Source organism: Octopus sinensis, linkage group LG2 (assembly GCF_006345805.1).
Source record: "Octopus sinensis linkage group LG2, ASM634580v1, whole genome shotgun sequence".
NCBI lineage: Eukaryota > Metazoa > Mollusca > Cephalopoda > Octopoda > Octopodidae > Octopus > Octopus sinensis.
Window position 1 is genome coordinate 40,034,910 of NC_042998.1, and position 19,854 is coordinate 40,054,763.

Below are 19,854 nucleotides of genomic sequence, written 5' to 3' on the forward strand. Positions count from 1 at the left end.
GACAAGGGAGGAGGACAGCAGATGGAGACTTAGCTGGTACAAAATGGAAGAAAGGCCTTGATATAGATAAATATATTATTTATCCCAGCCTCCATCATGACCTCATTTTAACATACGTTTTTGCCATACTTGCACAGGTGGACAGGTCTGCTCCAGCATTGAATGTCACCGACCATCAGAGTTCTTTGTCACCTCGTTTGTGAGATGCAATATCTTGAGATCATTCTTCACTGTTTCATGAATATCTATCAGCAAATGACACATGCTCATTATTGCTTGGTTTTGTTTGCAGAAATTCATAAAGACTAGTAATTAAAACCTATGTCTTTCTATGTACATTCATGAGTGTGTTGGTGTATGTGTGTGTGTGTAATATCTATATGAGGGTGTATATCTAAATATTGTTTCCAGTGTTTATATAAGTAGACACAAATACATTAATTTATTTAGACAAATAAAAATTAGGTTCATAAATTAACAAAAAGATAGGTGGATATATTCACAAACAGAAGCCAAATTTTAATGTCTACGCTGTCAAACAATTGTTCTACTTACAAAGCATACTTTCCTTAAAGAGAAAGGAAACTGGAAACTCTGAGTAACAGTTTTTGTGATATTTTTGCTGCTTTTTAATAAAGCATATTACTCTACCTCTGGTATTTGAGGACTATTTTTTCCACCTTGTTTTGCATGTATGTGCTTACTCTGGTATAGACACACATATGTATATTATATATATAGATGTATATTATATCATATCATATTATATATATCAGGGTCTCTAGAGCCCATGCCTCCCACACCCTCAGGGTTGGCACCCTCAACGTTGGCACTCTGAAAGGTAGGTCTGGTGAGATAGTCGAGATGCTTGAACGGAGATGTGTGGATATATGTTGCATGCAAGAAATAAGGTGGAGAGGAGGATCAGCTAGGTTCCTCACAGGCAAGGAACGCAGGTACAAGATTTTCTGGACAGGGAACACTGACGGGGTTGGTGGCGTGGTATACTTATCGCTGAGAAATGGGTAGATAAAGTAATTGAGGTAATCAGAGTATGTGACAGAATACTTAAGATTAGATTAGTGCTTCATCATAGTTTAGCAACCATTATATCAGCCTATGCTCCTCAGTCGGGGCTACCCGATGGACAGAAAGACCGATTCTATGACACTCTACTGCAGACTACCTCGTTGACGAACGACAGAGACCTTATCTTTGTGGCTGGTGACTTCAATGGTCACGTTGGACGACATGCTGGGGGCTTCCATGGCGTACATGGAGGCTATGGCTATGGCTCCCGCAACGAGGAGGGAACCAGGCTGCTGGAGTTCTGCGATGCAAATAATCTTATGATTTGCAACACTAACTTCAGGAAACCTACCAGCCACCTAGTCACTTACCAATCGGGCCAACATACCAGCCAAATTGACTACATCCTTACAAGGCAAAGGGAGAGATGGCTGCTTATAAATGCCAAAACCTTCCCAGGTGAAGAATGTACCCCACAACATAGACTGGTAGTTAGTGACTTTAGGATCAGGACTAGGAGGACAACCAGAAGACGACAAATATGGAGAAGAAGGATCTGGAAGCTTAAAGATCCTGCAAATGGACAGAGATTTAGGGACATATTACTTGAAGCCTCTGACGAAGTAGAAGGGGATAGAGCATCACAGGGGGTAGAAGACAGCTGGACGTTTCTAAGGGACAACTTGCTGAGAGCCACTGACCAGATCTGTGGCTGGTGCAAAGTCCCCTCTCGACCTAGAATAACGTGGTGGTGGAACAATATTGTAGACAGGGCTATTAGAGAAAAGAGACAGGCTTGGAAGGTCTGGAAAAATGGGGGTAGCAGGGGATTGTATCAGACTGCCAAAAGAGAAGCTAGGAGACAGGTTTATTTAGCCAGAGGGGAAGCAGATAAGAAAAAATTTGCCAATGTTCTGCGCCGTGAGGACCAAAGACTGGAGGTGTTTCATGTTGCAAGACAGTGTGTGAGAGAGAATCGTGATGTGGTAGGAGAGAAGTGTGTTCGCATGGAAGATGGTTCACTTGCGCTAAATGAGGATGCAAAGAGAGAGGTTTGGAGATGCCACTATGAAAGGTTGCTGAATGAAGAAAATGAATGGGATAAAGAGAGTCTGCCAAATGTTGACCCAACAGAGGGACCAGCTATCCGAGTTGATAGTTCCGTGGTAGCTAAGGCAATTAGAAGCATGAAGACAGGGAAAGCCCCAGGCCCATCAGGAATCACTGCAGAGATGCTCAAAATGTCTGGTAGTGTCGGCTATAGCCTAGTCACCCGTATAGTTAATCAGGTGATACACAAAGGGGTCATACCCAATGACTGGTGTAGCAGTATAATAGTCAACTGCTACAAAGGTAAAGGTGATGCCCTAGATACAAATAACTACAGAGGTATCAAGCTGTTGGACCAGGTGATGAAGGTTATGGAGAGGGTCATAGCCCAACTAATTAGAGAGAGAGTTAGTTTAGATGAGATGCAGTTTGGGTTTGTGCCAGGGAAAAGTACTACTGATGCTATATTCCTGGTAAGGCAGCTGCAGGAGAAATACCTAGCCAAAGATAAGCCCCTGTACCTGGCTTTTGTTGACATGGAGAAAGCCTTCGACAGGGTCCCCCGATCCCTTATCTGGTGGGCAATGAGGAAACTAGGGATAGATGAATGGTTAGTGAGAGCTGTGCGGGCCATGTACAGGGACGCCGCTAGTAGGGTGAGGGTTGGAAATGTGTACAGTGAAGAATTCCGGGTAGAGGTAGGAGTCCACCAAGGCTCAGTACTCAGCCCCCTCCTATTTATCATAGTCCTCCAGGCAATAACGGAGGAATTCAAGACAGGATGCCCTTGGGAGCTCCTCTATGCTGATGACCTTGCTCTAATTGCTGAGTCGCTATCAGAACTGGAGGAGAAGTTTCAGGTGTGGAAACAAGGATCAGAATCGAAGGGCCTCAGAGTCAATCTAGCTAAAACCAAAGTCGTAATCAGTAGGAAGGTAGACAAATCACAAACACCTTCAGGTAGATGGCCCTGCTCGATCTGTAGAAAAGGTGTAGGTAGAAACTCTATAAGATGCACCAAGTGTAAGCTATGGACACATAAGAGATGCAGCAATGTCAAAGGAAGGCTAACTAGGAAGATGGTTTTTGTATGTGGCAGATGCTCAGGAACAATAAACACTGAAAATGCTCTGAGACCAACTTCCGTCACTTCCAGGGAGAAAAACTAGAAATAGTTGATAGTTTCCGTTACCTAGGTGACCAAGTCAGTAGCGGGGGCGGGTGTGCTGAAAGTGTAACTGCTAGAGTAAGAATAGCTTGGGCAAAGTTCAGAGAGCTCTTACCTCTACTGGTGACAAAAGGCCTCTCGCACAGAGTGAAAGGCAGACTGTATGATGCGTGTGTACGAACAGCCATGCTACATGGCAGTGAAACATGGGCCGTGACTGCTGAGGATATGCGTAAGCTCGCTAGAAATGAAGCCAGTATGCTCCAATGGATGTGTAATGCCGGTACTCACACTCGGCAGAGTGTAAGTACCTTGAGAGAAAAGCTGGACCTAAGAAGCATCAGTTGTGGTGTGCAAGAGAGACGTTTGCGCTGGTATGGTCATGTGGCGAGAATGGATGAAGATAGTTGTGTGAAAAAGTGCCACACCCTAGCGGTTGAGGGAACCTGTGGAAGAGGCAGACCCAGGAAAACCTGGGTCGAGGTGGTGAAGCACGACCTTCGAACTTTAGGTCTCACTGAGGAAATGACTAGAGACCGAGACCTCTGGAAGCGTGCTGTGCGCGAGAAGACCCGGCAGGACAAGTGAGTTCATAACCCGTGGCCTTCTACATGGGATGGAGCCAGCCTACGTATGCATACCTTCCCTTCTTGGGACACAAAACTCTACTTGTGAAGACGTGATGAGGCAAGTGAGGATCAGAATCGAAATCGATCAATGGAAATTGCGGATGTGCTACCAGTGCCGGTGGCATGTCAAAACTCTGCTTGTGAAGACCCGTTGAGGCAAGTGACGATCAGAATCGAAATCGATCAATGGAAATTGCAGATGTGTTACCAGTGCCGGTGGCATGTAAGAGAACTTTCCGTTTCGCGACCGTTGCCAGCACCACCCCGTTTCGTGTCCGTTGCCAGCCTCGCCTGGCCCTCGTGCCGGTGGCACATAAAAAGCACCATCCGTTCGTGGCCGTTTGCCAGCTCTGCCTGGCACCAGTGCGGGTGGCATGTAAAAAGCACCCACTACACTCACGGAGTGGTTGGCGTTAGGAAGGGCATCCAGCCGTAGAAACACTGCCAGATTTGACTGGGCCTGATGAAGCCTTCTGGCTTCACAGACCCCAGTAGAACCGTCCAACCCATGCTAGCATGGAAAACGGATGCTAAACGATGATGATGATATGATGACACACACACACACACAGATATGTATATTATATATATATATATACAGATACATATGTACATTATATATATATATATATATATATACATACATATGTATATTATAATATACACATGTATATTTTATATATATACTCTTTTACTTGTTTCAGTCATTTGACTGCGGCCATGCTGGAGCACCGCCTTTAATCGAACAACTCGACCCCAGGACTTATTCTTTTGTAAGCCCAGTACTTATTCTATTGGTCTCTTTTGCCGAACCGCTAAGTAACAGGGACATAAACACACCAGCATCAGTTGTCAAGCAGTGCTAGGGGGACAAACACAGATACACAAACACACACATGCACACATACATATACATATATACGACGGGCTTCTTTCAGTTTCCATCTACCAAATCCACTCACAAGGCTTTGGTCGGTCCGAGGCTATAGTAGAAGACACTTGCCCAAGGTGCCACGCAGTGGGACTGAACCTGGAACCATGTGGTTGGTAAACAAGCTACTTACCACACAGCCACACCTGCGCCTATATATATATATATATATATATATATATATATATATATATATATATATATATATATATATATATATATATATATATATATATATAAGCAGGTGTGCCCAGCATTGCCTGGGGCTGTTTGTTAAGTATGCCTGTTTGGTTATTAGACCCTTCATGGATACACTTCTGAACTGAATGAAAGAAATCATAATGGCAGTTGTTTGATTTATTTAGTGCAAAAGTGAACATGCAGAGTTATACGCCCACAGCATTGTCATTGTCTTCCATCGGGACAGTTGGTTGATCTGTAAAAAACCGGCAGAAATTGAGTTTATTTTCCTTACCACACAACTGCTGACATGTGTTGTCAGCAGATGGAAAAGTTGAGCCTAAAGGTATGATATAAAGTGAAATAGTATGTTTACCTGCTGTTTTGCTGGGTAGCACATACATTATCTGAACAAAAAATTTGATGTGTGGCCTGTGCAAAAAAGATGTAAAGTGTAGTATCTGTTGCCGACCTCACAATTGGGGGCACTCAACGGAGAGCATATTGTGAAGATTGCGCTTATGAAATAAATAAGGTGACAAGGGTATGGTTACTTGTTGTTTTCCTGTTTGCCGCATAGAGCAACATCCGTTATTGTCTTTCCCCTGTAGTCTCCATAGCGCACACAGCAGCATCTCTTGTAAGTCGATCTGCATGTTGTGCTGAAATCTCTGCAGCTCATGCAACACCAGTTGAGGAAGCATCTCTTGTAAGTTGAACTGCGTGCTATGCTGCAGTCTCTGCAGCTCGTGCAGCAGCAGTAGAGGAAGCATATCTTGTTTGGCGTGCTGAATGTTGCTCCTTGCTCTGGGTGGCTTGTTGTGCAGGAATTCGTGCTAACCGATCACAATGCTGCTCTTCGCTTTCCCTTCTTTGCACTGAAGCCATCCTAAGTGCATTGGGAGAGTTCCTCCTGACGGCATCCCCGGCAGATTCATTTGCATGCATACGTTTACTCTTCTTTGCAGTATTTGCTTGCTTACCTATATTAGATCTTTTGTGTCGAGGCATGGTGGAAAATTATTAGTTTATGCAATAGAAAATGTTCTAAGGGAAAAGCGGTGAATGTGTAGCACCCAAAAAATAGTAAAATGTAGTTGGCAAAAATGTTAATTAAACAGATCAAATTAAGGATTTTTAATTTTGGGTAAGAGTTTGAAGTGGCTAGTTTAAGTTGGAATAATTGTATGAAAAATAACGCCCTTGTGAAAACAGAGGCAAATCATAACTCGCAAATGAATACTGCTAACAGTACTGTGCAAGCAGTCGATAAGAGCTCACCACAGCTGACAAAGTATTGATTTTTTCCAGCTGACAAAGTAAAGTATGTATTTTTTTCCAGCTGGGTGTGTGTCACGTTTTCTTCTCTGCCTCAAGCCAAATTCTAGGCGAATTGAGAGTACTCTATTTATGTTGGGGGCACAGAATTTTGAGGAAAAAATTATAAGAAAAAGTGTCCTAAGTCAAAGAGAGCACACATGTCAAATTTGGTGAAATTTAGTTGAAAATTGTAGAAGTGGTTCACTCACAACACACACGCAGACAACTTACCTTTTAATATATCTCTTATTATAAAAGGCAGATTTTATCTGCCTCCCTTTGGGAGTTATACAAATCTACAATATAGGATTTCTTCAATTACAATTTACCTAGCAATTTTAAGAGTACAATGCATCGCGTCATGCCAGGTCCAGTTTTTAAAATTTAAACTCCAATTAAGCAAAATTTACAGAAAACTCACATTCTGGTGTGTGTGTCAAATGCTTTTCTTAGTCTTGTTTACACCACACGCAAACGCACACACACAGTGGGCAACGAATAAAGTGAAACTAGATGTAATATTTGTTTCTCTCTATCACGCTGATAGATACATGAGTAAAATGTATGGGAAGCTAACACATAAGTGTGAGTGAAAATGTTCTTGGAAGAGAGTAAATAGCCAGAGATAGTGATTTGAGGAAGACTTTACATAAATAACCGTAGTGGCTTGTGTTAGTAATAAAGTAAACATACACTCATACATACATACATACATACATACATACATACATACAAACATACATACACACACACACACATACATACATACACACACACATACATACACACATACATACATATACATACATACATATACATACATACACACACACACACACATACACACACACACAGTATTGAAGCTTGAGAACAATCAGATACATTTGCAACACATCTGTTGAAAATATTATTGTTCACACACATACATATACATATATACATACAGACAGACAGACAGATAGACACACACACACACACACATGATCCAGCATGGCCACAGCCTCAAGGCTGAAACATATAAAAGAATAACAGAATATAAATGTGTGCATGTGTGTGAGAGAGAGAGTGTGTGTGTATATGTATGTATGTATGTATATATATATAATAATGCGGTTTTTTCAACAGCTTGAACTAAAAGTCAGAGGGGAATGGGATAAACTACTTAACTTGGTAAGGTAGTAATTTTATCTTGTCCTTATTCATAGTGCAAGTTTTGAAGAGTGCATTTCGATTTTAACAGCTATTTTTTTCAAAGCTATATTGGAACAGCCTAGAAGACGAGCCTCATCCTGAAAGATCTGTAGAACTCGACAAGGACATCCTGAAAACCCTGGTGGAATAAAATCTCATCGTAACTGTTGAGGAACTAGCAGAGAAGCTTGGATTTGGTCATTCAACCATTCATTGAGACCTGTGTGCTATCGGAAAAGTCAGCAAATTGGGTCAATGGGTTCCTCACGAACTTTCCGAGTCTAATTGCATGCAGAGAGTGAATGTATGCTTTTCTTTGCTGTCACATCTCACCACTACTGCGCTATGTATATCTATATATATAAAACTGTAGTTGTGTGAGTGTCTGTCCCCTTCGATTTAGATTCCTAACTACTCCCACATTTTGCGGTGCAGTTTAACCAAATTCAGGTAGCTTATAGTCGTGATTCATATTGAGCCCGTCTGAGTATTAGCGCGCGTCTACGATGAGTCTACGATTTTAAAAATAATTTAACATAATTTTTTATTCCATTTTAATGCATAATTTTTCGTGTGTCGATGGCGGCGGAGTTGGCGTCCACGCTCACACCTGCACCTGTGGGGAAGGGAGTGTAAGGAAATCAACGTCGTAATGCGTTGTCAAGGAGACCAGCGTTCTTTTAGAACAACGACTTCATGGCTTGAAGACTCCAAAACAGAAATGGCTATGAAAGCGTCTACATGAGTCTACGATTTAAAAAAAAATTTACCATCGTTTTTTTTCCGTTTTAATGCATTTTTTCGCTATTATATAAGGGAAGTAACTCTCTAAAAATGTCTACGATGAGTCAACGATTTTTCAAAAAATTTACCATCATATTTTTTCCATTTTTAATGCATTTTTTGCTATTTTTTGGCTATAACTCTCTAAAAATGCTTATATAGTTATTTCCCTTACAAACCCGAGCAACGCCGGGCGATACTGCTAGTCTATATATATAAAACTGTAGTTGTGTGAGTGTCTGTCTCCTACGATTTAGATTCCTAACTACTCCCACATTTTGCGGTGCAGTTTAACCAAATTCGGGTAGCTTATAGTCGTGATTCATATCGAGCCCGTCTGAGTATTAGCGCGCGTCTACGATGAGTCTACGATTTAAAAAATAATTTAGCATCATTTTTTATTCCATTTTAATGCATAATTTTTCGTGTGTCGATGGCAGCGGAGTTGGCGTCCACGGTCACACCTGCACCTGTTTGCTTCTCCCCCTTCTTCCCTCCCTCGTGAAGCTGTGGGGAAGGGAGTGTAAGGAAATCAACGTCGTAAAGCGTTGTCAAGGAGACCAGCGTTCTTTTAGAACAACGACTTCATGGCTTGAAGACACCAAAACAGAAATGGCTAAGAAAGCCCGAATTGGCATCTATAAGGGAAGTAACTCTCTAAAAATGCTTATATAGTTATTTCCCTTACAAACCCGAGCAACGCCGGGTGATACTGCTAGTAAGATATATAGATATAGATACATATGTACATTAAATATATATGTGTGTGTATATATATATATATATATATATATATATATATATATATATGTAGAGAGAGAGAGAGAGAGAGAGAGAGAGAGAGAGAGAGAGAGAGAGAGAGAGAGAGCTGTATATCTATATATATAAAACTGTAGTTGTGTGAGTGTCTGTCCCCTTCGATTTAGATTCCTTACTACTCCCACATTTTGCGGTGCAATTTAACCAAATTCGGGTATCTTATAGTCGTGATTCATATCGAGCCCGTCTGGGTATTAGCGTGCGTCTACGATGAGTCTACGATTTTAAAAATAATTTAACATCATTTTTTATTCCATTTTAATGCATAATTTTTCGTGTGTCGGTGGCCGCGGAGTTGGCGTCCACGCTCACACCTGTGTTGCTTCTCCCCCTTCTTCCCTCCCTTGTGAAGCTGTGGGGAAGGGTGTGTAAGGAAATCAACGTCGTAAAGCGTTGTCAAGGAGACCAGCGTTTTTTCAGAACAACGACTTCATGGCTTGAAGACACCAAAACAGAAAATGTCTACGATGAGTCAACGATTTAAAAAAAATTTACCATAATTTTTTTTCCATTTTTAATGCAATTTTTTTTGCTATTTTTTGGCTATAACTCTCTAAAAATGCTTATATAGTTATTTCCCTTACAAACCCGAGCAACGCCGGGCGATACTGCTAGTTATATATATATAGATACATATGTATATTATATATATAACATATATATATATATGTATACTATATACATATATATGTGTGTGTGTGTGTGTTATTTATATACATACATACATATATGCATATATGTATGCATGGGAGTGCATATGTGTAGTTGTGTCTTGTCATTGTATATGCTTGCTGTAAAGAATGTGCCTCACCATGATGCTGTTTATGTGAAAACCTTGAGAAATAGGTATTTTACTTGGCAACAACTATAAGTTGGTGACAGGAAGGGCATTTGGTGAAAGATTATTGCCTTAAGCTTAATCCAGTTCATACCAGTATGAAAAATGCAGATGTAAAACTGATGAGGATTATTTCATGTCCATACAAGTGCAGTCTTGTCTAGTAAACAAATTAACATGTTTATTATTTTCTTTACATAAATAAAAAAAAAACTACACAAACCTCATATTTGGGATCATTGAGAATTCGACTTAGATCTCTAAATTCAAGTTGTATTGTAGTTACTTCAGAGGTAGTGCTGTCTGGACCCCACCGAGGAGGATGAGCTTTTTTGGTCTTTAGATTAACATCTGAGTATGGGATCTTAGATGGGGAATCAAAACAAGGCATTAATCGATCTCCAAGTTCTTTCTGGAAAATTAAATGAGTAAATGAAGGTTTACAGCTACAATGAAGACTGTGAGAGTTATGAAAAATAATGGTGATGTTAATATGTAGCAGTACTTAAATACCATCTTTGTTACATTTAATCTAATTCAGGTTTTTTGTTTTGTATTCTTCTTTCCCAAAGAATGGAGTGATTATTTTAAAACAAATGTGGCAGCTGAAGGTTTTGAAATAATGAGGAAATGACTATACACAAGTAAATCTAAAACATTTAACAGTTTCTGATGAAGGCATTACAATTTAAAGTAAATTATAAATAATAGTTACAAATATATAATTATTTCTCACATTAGGAAATGATAATGACTTTGTAACTGAGGGATTATAGTCAGTTGAACTGATTCTAGTACATTACTGCTACTTTTTACTAAACTCCAGGTAGATGAAATATAAAACCAAACTCTATGGGATTTGAATTCAGAATGCAGAGAGAAGAGACAAAATTGCAAGGCATTTACTCCTACATTTTACGACTTTAGCCATATAGCTGCTCTTTTATGAATTAATAATAGAAAACATATTTTTAATACAGAGTTAAAAATGTGAATTAAAGTTTAGACTCTTACAGCTTTTTGCTTGAACACTTCATCTCCAGACAGATGATAGGCACTTAGTAAGCCTCCAAGAATTCGGATAGTTATTTCAAATAGATTCACATCTTGGTTTATATCTAACTTCATGTGTTTTTCTACCCAGCTGCGAGCTTCCTTAAATTCTATAAGAAATGGTATAAGAAAAAGAAAATACTATTTTTGTTAATAACAATGCTATATTAATCAAAAGGTAACAGAAAACATTGCTAATTAATGATTTCTTTTCTACATGGCATTTAGTATTGTTAAAAAATATTTCATTAAAATAAAACAGTTGATGCTTTTATTTTCAATGTCATATTACCAACTTATCTGAGAAGTTTATGGATATCACAAACAATTTGAAAATAAGAGGTCCAGACTTTCAACTTCATTTTCAACTGTAGAGTATCAATGTTGCTTTGTTATTTATAAAGGTATAACATAATGAGTTAGTTTATTTTACACCCATTTTTCCATGCTGATATAAATAAAACTATACATATTACTGAAACATTGTCTTACAGCCAGATGTGTGGCTGTGTAGTCAAGAAGTTTGCTTCCGAACCATATGATTTCAGGCTCAATCCCACTGCAGGACACCTTGGACAAATGTCTTCTACTATAGACCCAGACCAACCAAAGCGTCGAGTGGATTTGGTGGATGGAAATTGAAAAACGCTCATTGGATACAAACACACATAAACATCTGTGTGTGTGTGTGTCAGTATGTATATGTTTGTGTTTCCTTGTCTTGACTTTGTGTAATGTTGTAAATATATATATATATATATATATATATATTATATATATATATATATATATATATATATATATATATATACATACATACATACATATATATATATATATATACATGCATACACGTACACACATATATACATTACATTTGTTCCCTATGCACATTTCACCACTGTGGTTATTTGCATTTTCCCCAGTGCATATTCATAGTGTATTTGGATGCAAATCTACAATGGTTCTGCAAGAAAACTGTATTACATAATGTAAACACAGAACACACACACACACACATAAATAAATCATAGTGTGCAATATATGATAGTATTTATTACAATATAATATATACTGTATCAAAGTGTTATATGTTATATTTTAAAATACAATTCTATTACAAATGCAATTATACTATAGATAAATAGAAATAAAGTCTCAATAGCTTACCTTCATTAAGACCCATAATAAACATTGTGTCTAATGCATCAACCATAGTTAGTCCAACTCCAAACCAATCATGATATGTTTTTGCAACTGGCCTCAATTCGTCGTGCCCCCAAGCAAATTCTTGATAAGCTTTCCAAGCATGACTGAAGGCATTGATCACAGATATCTGCCTCTTGGACTTAGATTTAGGAACTGGAAATCATAGATTAAACAGATAATGAGAGTGCAATAAAACGTTTTGTCTGAATAAAATAAACAACTACTATTAAATACATATCAGTGCCACATAAAATCACCCTTGTTGGTACCATATAAAAGCACCTGTGCTGGTGGCATGTAAAAAAAACACCCAGTACACTAAGTAAAGTGGTTGGCATTAGGAAGGGCATCCAGCCATAGAAACCATGCCGAAATAGACAATTGGTGCCTGGGTAGCTATCAGGTTAGCCAGCTCTTGTCAAATCAATCCACCCATGCCAGCATGGAAAATGGATGCATGATGATGATGATGACTATAAAATAAGAGCTCCATGAATAATTAAAATCATTCCATGGAAGGTGTTCATAAGAGTTCAGCATATTGATTTCACCAGCCTATCAGAATTTGATCAGCCAAATTTAGTAAATCACATGTGTGCTTCCTGGATAAGTCATAGACAAAAATCTTTCCATTATTGATTTCTTACAGAATATGACTTTGATCACTTTAAATTCAGAGTTAGCAATTTTTTTTACCTAATGTTAGCAGCTTCCTTCATTTTGATATTTTCACACAAAGTCCCTTGGACATACAAAGACCTGTTGAGGCAAGCGAAGTCGATATTGAACCTCATCCGACGACAGGCACCTATGCCTACCCCCCCTTTGCTTGTGAAGACCTGTTGGGGCAAGTGAAATCGAAATCGGAATCGAAATTGAACCAATCCTATGACTGGCACCTGGCAGATGCCAGGACCCCTGGACTGGAGATACATAAAAACCACTATCCAAATCGTGGCCGATGCCAGCACCGCCTCGACTGGCTTCTGTGTCGGTGGCACATAAAAAGCACCATCCGAATCGTGGCTGAAGCCAGTGCCGCCTCGACTGGCTTCCGTGCAGGTGGCACGTAAAATGCACCAATCCGACCGTGGCCGATGCCAGCCTCGCCTGGCTCCAGTGCAGGTGGCACGTAAAAAGCACCCACTACACTCACGGAGTGGTTGGCGTTAGGAAGGGCATCCAGCTGTAGAAACATTGCCAGATAAGACCGGAGCCTGGTGCAGCCTTCTGGCTTCCCAGATCCCCGGTCGAACCGTCCAACCCATGCTAGCATGGAGAACGGACGTTAAACAATGATGATGATGATGTTGTTTTTTCTTTTGTATTACCCTCTCATTTTATTGGTAGACAATAGATAGATAATGAAAGCATGCATAAGAAAAGTAGGGAAGGAGATAGATAGATAGATAGAAGAGAGAAAAAAAGACAAATAGTGAAGAGGAGAAAGAGACAATTTTCACCAAGTAGGATGAGAATATCCAAAAATTGTTGAATATAGATAACACACACAATGAAAGTTCATTGCTTTTAATGCACATTGAATTGCCAAAATAAAACAAATCTGGAATAAATTTGTTATTTTTATAAATATACAAATCGAATATCCCACACATTATTCAGTTCAAAATCAAAAACATTCCCACAGGAAAATGGCAAGATATAATTGTAGGAAGATTTGACTGCTATTTCTAGCATTCAAATACCACTTTAACTGACATTCCATAGGTACATTTCTGATCATTCCAGCCATGCATATGTACACAGATATACAGTTTTTTTTTAGCATTTCAATATCCAGCCCACATGTATACATAAAATATACACACATACAAAGCAAATTGAGAGACTCTCTAAAACCAAAATAATAGATTTTCATTTTGTTTTTAAATGTTACTTTGATTTCAAATGCACAGTAAAATAGTGTTTCTTCACAAAATACTATATCATGTGAAAATATGTATCTCAGTCTTTTGTGTATGTGTCTGGGTTGTATATTTTATTCATGTGTTACAATTAGTAGTGTGTGTGCATTTGATATGTATGTCATGTCTATGTGCCATGTAAGTATTTATGTATGTTTTGAATGCATATTGCTATAATAAGGAACAAAATTCTTCTGTTTTGAGGGTTCCAGAATCCAAAAATGTATTGAAAGCAATTAAAAACAAAGGGACATGTGTTTAAGAGAATATTAGTCAAAACTTTTATCATCACAATGGACTGTTTTCATGAAATCGTGGAACAAACAGAAACATGGATTGTGACCTTTGGTATTATATAAAGATAACAGCAAATAAATAGCTACTCCTTGGTTCCAAAGTGGTAATACTTTAACTGAGAACTGAAGTTTGAATAGCTAAAATATATCAACAACTGGAGATAGAGCTCCTATAATGACACCATATGTAACTGGTACAGAACCACAAACTAATGAGCATTGGTTGAGATACACCCTAATGTAAGAACCATGCAATTCTGCTAACCAAGCAACGTACAATGAAGATGCAGAGAAATGTTTTAGGTTGAACAAAATTTAGCTGAATGGACTCAATAAGAAGAAAAATGGCAGGCTTAGGAAGATGACCAGAGAATATTTGGATGCAAAGGAGCAGCAACTCTTGTGTCTTTGCTTTAACAGCAAAGATGGCAGACTCAGATCAATAAAAGCAATGAAACTTAAATTTCCAGGCAAGGCTCCACATAGCAAAATACAGTTTAATGGAAAGCAATAAAAGATGGCATTCATCGGAACTACATGAAAATGGGATTTTAATTTTTGGCTTTTTAAATAATCTAAACTTTGAGACAATATGGATGATATCAGAAATCAGATGAGCACCACTGTTTTCTCCCCTGTATAATACCAAACACTTGTCAGAAAACAAATCATCTTTCATTCGTTTCAGTCATTGGACTGTGGCTATGCTGCAGCACTGTGTTGAAGGATTAAGTCAAACAAATCAACCCCAGCACTAATTTTTCTTTAAAGAAAAAAAGAAAAGCCTGGCACTTATTCTATCATTATCTTTTGCTGAACTGCTTAGTGATAGGGATGTAAACAAACCAACACCAGTTGTCAAGCAGTGGTAGGGGGTAAACACACACATATATATATATGTGTGTGTGTGTATATCTATATATGTATGTGCATATGTGTGTGTTTGCGTGTGTGTGTGTGAGTATACATACACACACATATACATAACGGAAGTAAATAATCACTCCATAAAATATTGTTCTATGTTTATTCTAACTTGCAAAGTTAGTAATTAACATTTTTATGTTTCAGGTTCTATATGTGACTGCTTAATCATGTCATGTATAAAAGGAGCCTTGGAACTGTTTGAATTTCAAAGAAGCTGTATTGTGGGTTATTCTGAAGGTAGACATAGTCAGCATAAAATCACAGAAAACATTGAGTAATTGAGTGATTGTGCAATTCATCAGAGATGGGGAGGAGTCCACATCACCTCACCCAGATCAACTAGGGCCTTCTGACAGGCCCCTTCCCTTTGTTAAGAGAAGTATGGAGGATAATCCTCACTGCAAGGCCTCTGACATAGCAGAACAAGTTGATATCAGTTCCAGAACAGCTGTCAGGTATCTCCACAAACTTGGTTACTATAGCAGAGCAGCAAGATGGAAGCCACTTCTTTGGTCAGCCAACATCAAGTGGAGAAAAGACTGGGCTAATGAGATGGTGGAGAGGCCACTAGCATTTTGGGACACTGTCACATTCTTTGATGAGTCCTGGTTTGCTGTATTTCCTGACAGTGGTTGAGTGTGGGTCTGGAGACTCTGTGATAAAGAATTTGATGTAAAAAGATTGCAGTCCACGACGAAACAAGGCAGCTATTCTGTGATGGTCTGGGAGGCAATTTGGAGCAATGGTTGATCAGAGCTTGTGGAGTATGAGGGAAACATAAACTCAGATAAATATGTGTCCATATTGCAGAAAGAACTCCTTCTAATCTTCTCCAGTGTTGAAATGATTAAAGAAGACTCTTTATAGACGATGGAGCTCCTTATCACATGGCTAAAATGACCCAAGACTTGTTGAGTGAGAATGGCATTAAAAAGCTTCCATGGCCAAGCCAAACACCAGATATGAATTCTACTGAACACCTCTGGGACATAATGGACAGGACACTTCATAAAAAGAACAAGAAAGTATCTTCAAAGCCAGATCTTTTGAGATTACTGCATGAAACTTGGCAAGAAATTTCGCAAAAGAATACTCATGTGATCAGTAACATGTTTATTAAGGTCCTTGCACTGAAAAATGCAAAGAGCATGTCTACTAAAAATGAAATATTCCCATTATAACAATTAATAAATAATATGAATGTGTAATTTCAGATTTAAATAAATTTTAATGATTATAAAGATGTCTATTTACTTCTGTCATGTTTGTGTGTGTGTATATATATATCATTATCATCATCATTTAATGTCCGTGTTTCATTCTAGCATGGGTGGGACAGTACTACAAGAGCCAGACAGGCCAAAGCCTGCATTGGACTTTTGTGACTGTTTTGGCAGGATTTTTACAGCTGGATGCCCTTCCTAACACCAATCACTCAACAGAATGGACTTTGTGCTTTTTATGTGGCACAAGCACGGGTGAGGTGAGTAGTGCTTTTTATGTGGCACAAGCACAGCAAGGTCAGTTTTGGCAAGGTTTTTACAGTTGGATGCCCTTCAGAACACTAACCACTTTACAATGTGGACTGGGTGCTTTTAAGTGGCACCTGCACTGACAGGATCACCAAGTACTTGCAAGACAAAAACTTCTAAGAGGGAAAGAGGCATTGGAGGAGATGATGATGAAACAATTATAGTGAAACAGAGATAGGTGTCTTGCTGAAGATAATGTACAAGGTTACCCAGCCAGAGAGAGCAAGATCAAAGATGAAGACAGAAACAGGTGTGCTACCACAAAGAAAATACACAGTTGCCCAGCCTGAGGGAAGAGCAGGAGAAGGAGAGAGGGAGAGAGAGTGGGAGACCACAGGATGGAGATGGTGGCAAAATGCCGGGCATATTCACAAGGAATGGGGATCAGAGTATAAATAAGATGGTTGAATAAAGGAAGATATATATATATATATATATAATAGGCTTCTTTCAGTTTCTGTTTACTGAATTCATTCACAAGTCTTTGGTCAACCTAGGGCTATAGTAGAAGACATTTGCCCAAAGTGCCGCACAGTGGAAATGAACCTGGAACCATGTGGTTGGAAAGTAAGCTTCTTACCACATAGCCATACCTGCTGACAATTTTCAAGAAAGGCGAATGCATATTGGAGGTAAAGGATATAAAATTGCACTAATTAATGATGCAAAACCATGCAATGTTGATCATACACAAATTCTTCAATACATATTTTAAGGACATACTGTAGAAAGGATTAAATAGGAAGGATTAAATGGCCTGTATGAAAAGGGCAAGTCATTGAGTAGAACCCTCATAAAAGAGTGGTCTTCTAATACATTAATCGTTCTGACTTTGTTGACAGTGATAATTAGAAGCCAGAAAAGGTTACACTGCACAAGATGCTAATTCAAATATTAAGAAAAGTCATCCATAGCCTTTAGACAATATGATATGCACTAATTTGGAATTTCTGTGACACAGATAATTATGTCCTCCCTATACTATTTTCCTTGTGCCCAAAATAGACTCATGCAGCAAAGCTATCTCTAAAAATATATAATCAAGTAATAAATAATAAAACTATGAAAAATGGATGTGTTTACTGTCACAACACATGCAAGGAAAATATTGGACAAGCACTGGCAATAATAATTTTCAGAGATCAATTAAATTACATATTACCAACTCACAAACCTGCTCTTCTCAATGAATGGTACAAAGTAGTCAGAAAGTATGAAACAAGAAAAAGAAAAATAAGAAAGATAGAAAGCTTATGAATGTAAGGAAGGTAAACTAATGTCTCTATTAAAGTTGGGGACTCATTCTTCAACTCCATCTTTGTCTAAGGAAAGAATTTAACAGAACAGAAAAAAAAGACTCCATCTGCTATCGGAATTAACAGTAAAGAAAAGGACTTAAAAGTTGTATTGTCCTTCACTAGATGCATTCTTAACAGAGATAAGCAATTGGTTAGAAATTGAGTTGAATGATGACAAAGATGATATGAAATCAGAAAGTAAGATTGAGAAAGATAATTAAAAACATATAGCACACCAAATAAAGCATTCAGCACATTAACCCATTATTATTTAAACCAGCCAGATCCAGCCCAAATATGCTACTTGTTTTATGTTCTAACCAGCCAGATCCAGCCAATCACACCTACCCTTAAATGCCATTCTAAAAATATACAATCATATCATCAAAATTTCATAGCTATGAGATAATGCATGATTAATTAAAAACAATGTGAATGAAAAAAAGCATTATATTTGACAGAATGATCCAAATGTTAAAGGGTTAATATTATAAGAGAATATCTAACTAATACAGAAAATATGTTACAAATTATTCTTCAGAAAGAACCCTATATGGTTTGAAATCTACCAATTAAGTTGAAGGATTTTGTTCCCTATGAAAGGCAAGTGTATAATACCTATTTCTTTACTACCCACAAGGGACTAAACACAGGGAGGACAAACAAGGACAGACAAACGGATTAAGTCGATTATATCGACCCCAGTGCATAACTGGTACTTATTTAATCGACCCTGAAAGGATGACAGGCAAAGTCGATCTTGGCGGAATTTGAACTCAGAATGTAATGGCAGACGAAATACCACTAAGCATTTCGCCCAGCATGCTAACGATTCTGCCAGTTCACCGCTCTAGGCAAGTGTATAATGCCAGTACTTAAAGCATGCCTAGAACATTAGTTGTGTGTCATAGATATACAAAAAGGAAACAAATAAACAAAAACTTTATAAAAAAGATAAAAGGGTTCTCAATGTAATGTAAATGGAATTGAGGTTCCAACTAGTACTTCACAACCACAGTCATTTAAAATAAAATGAAACTAGAGAGATATTTCAAACAACATACGTCTAAATGCTGCTTCAGGAATGCGTTTCCCTTCAGCTGGTCTATGAATTTGTTTTTCCTGATGACTGTCAAACTACAAAAGAAAACAGAGAGAAACAAAATTAGGAAAAGATGTAAAGATCTTACTATAAAACATTAATAATGAAAAAAAGACAAAATATATTAGAAATGATACTAAAAGAAGGCAAACTATTACCTTAAGAGGTACTTCAGGTGGCTGTAACACAATCTGTTCGCCTCCTCTTTGAATAGGCATTTGTTGTTGAGCTCTCTGTAAAAAAGAAACTTTTATTTTTTGGAATATCTATATTATACCAATTCTTCCAATACACACACACACAACTGATACTTATTCTTCTCTACAATGATCTACTCACTGCTACTTCAAATGAAACATACTCCTACACAGACAATGCCATACTTCACGCATGCTTAACCCATCATAAAGAGTTTCAATTAATATTCAAACTGGACGCCTCAATCCAGATTTGAATAAATTCCATGTAAAAACACTTTGTAAACTATTTGCAATAAGGCCATTACAACTTAATGTCATTGACAACATCAAAGAACAATAAACTTCATACATGAACAACAGAGTTAAAGTCTCCA

At 38.1% G+C, this 19,854-nt stretch overlaps 1 protein-coding gene across 1 annotated transcript in view; it reads right to left on the bottom strand.

Moving 5' to 3' along the window:
- Window positions 1-19,854, bottom strand: part of LOC115227945 (endoplasmic reticulum mannosyl-oligosaccharide 1,2-alpha-mannosidase) — a 46,448-nt gene that overhangs the window by 10,563 nt on the left and 16,031 nt on the right. The window contains exons 3-7 of the mRNA XM_029798640.2: window positions 19,439-19,513; window positions 19,243-19,315; window positions 12,162-12,353; window positions 10,953-11,101; window positions 10,162-10,350 (exon numbers count right to left, since the gene is read on the bottom strand). Coding sequence (XP_029654500.1) covers window positions 10,162-10,350; window positions 10,953-11,101; window positions 12,162-12,353; window positions 19,243-19,315; window positions 19,439-19,513 — 678 coding nt within the window. The remainder of the gene's footprint in view (window positions 1-10,161; window positions 10,351-10,952; window positions 11,102-12,161; window positions 12,354-19,242; window positions 19,316-19,438; window positions 19,514-19,854) is intronic.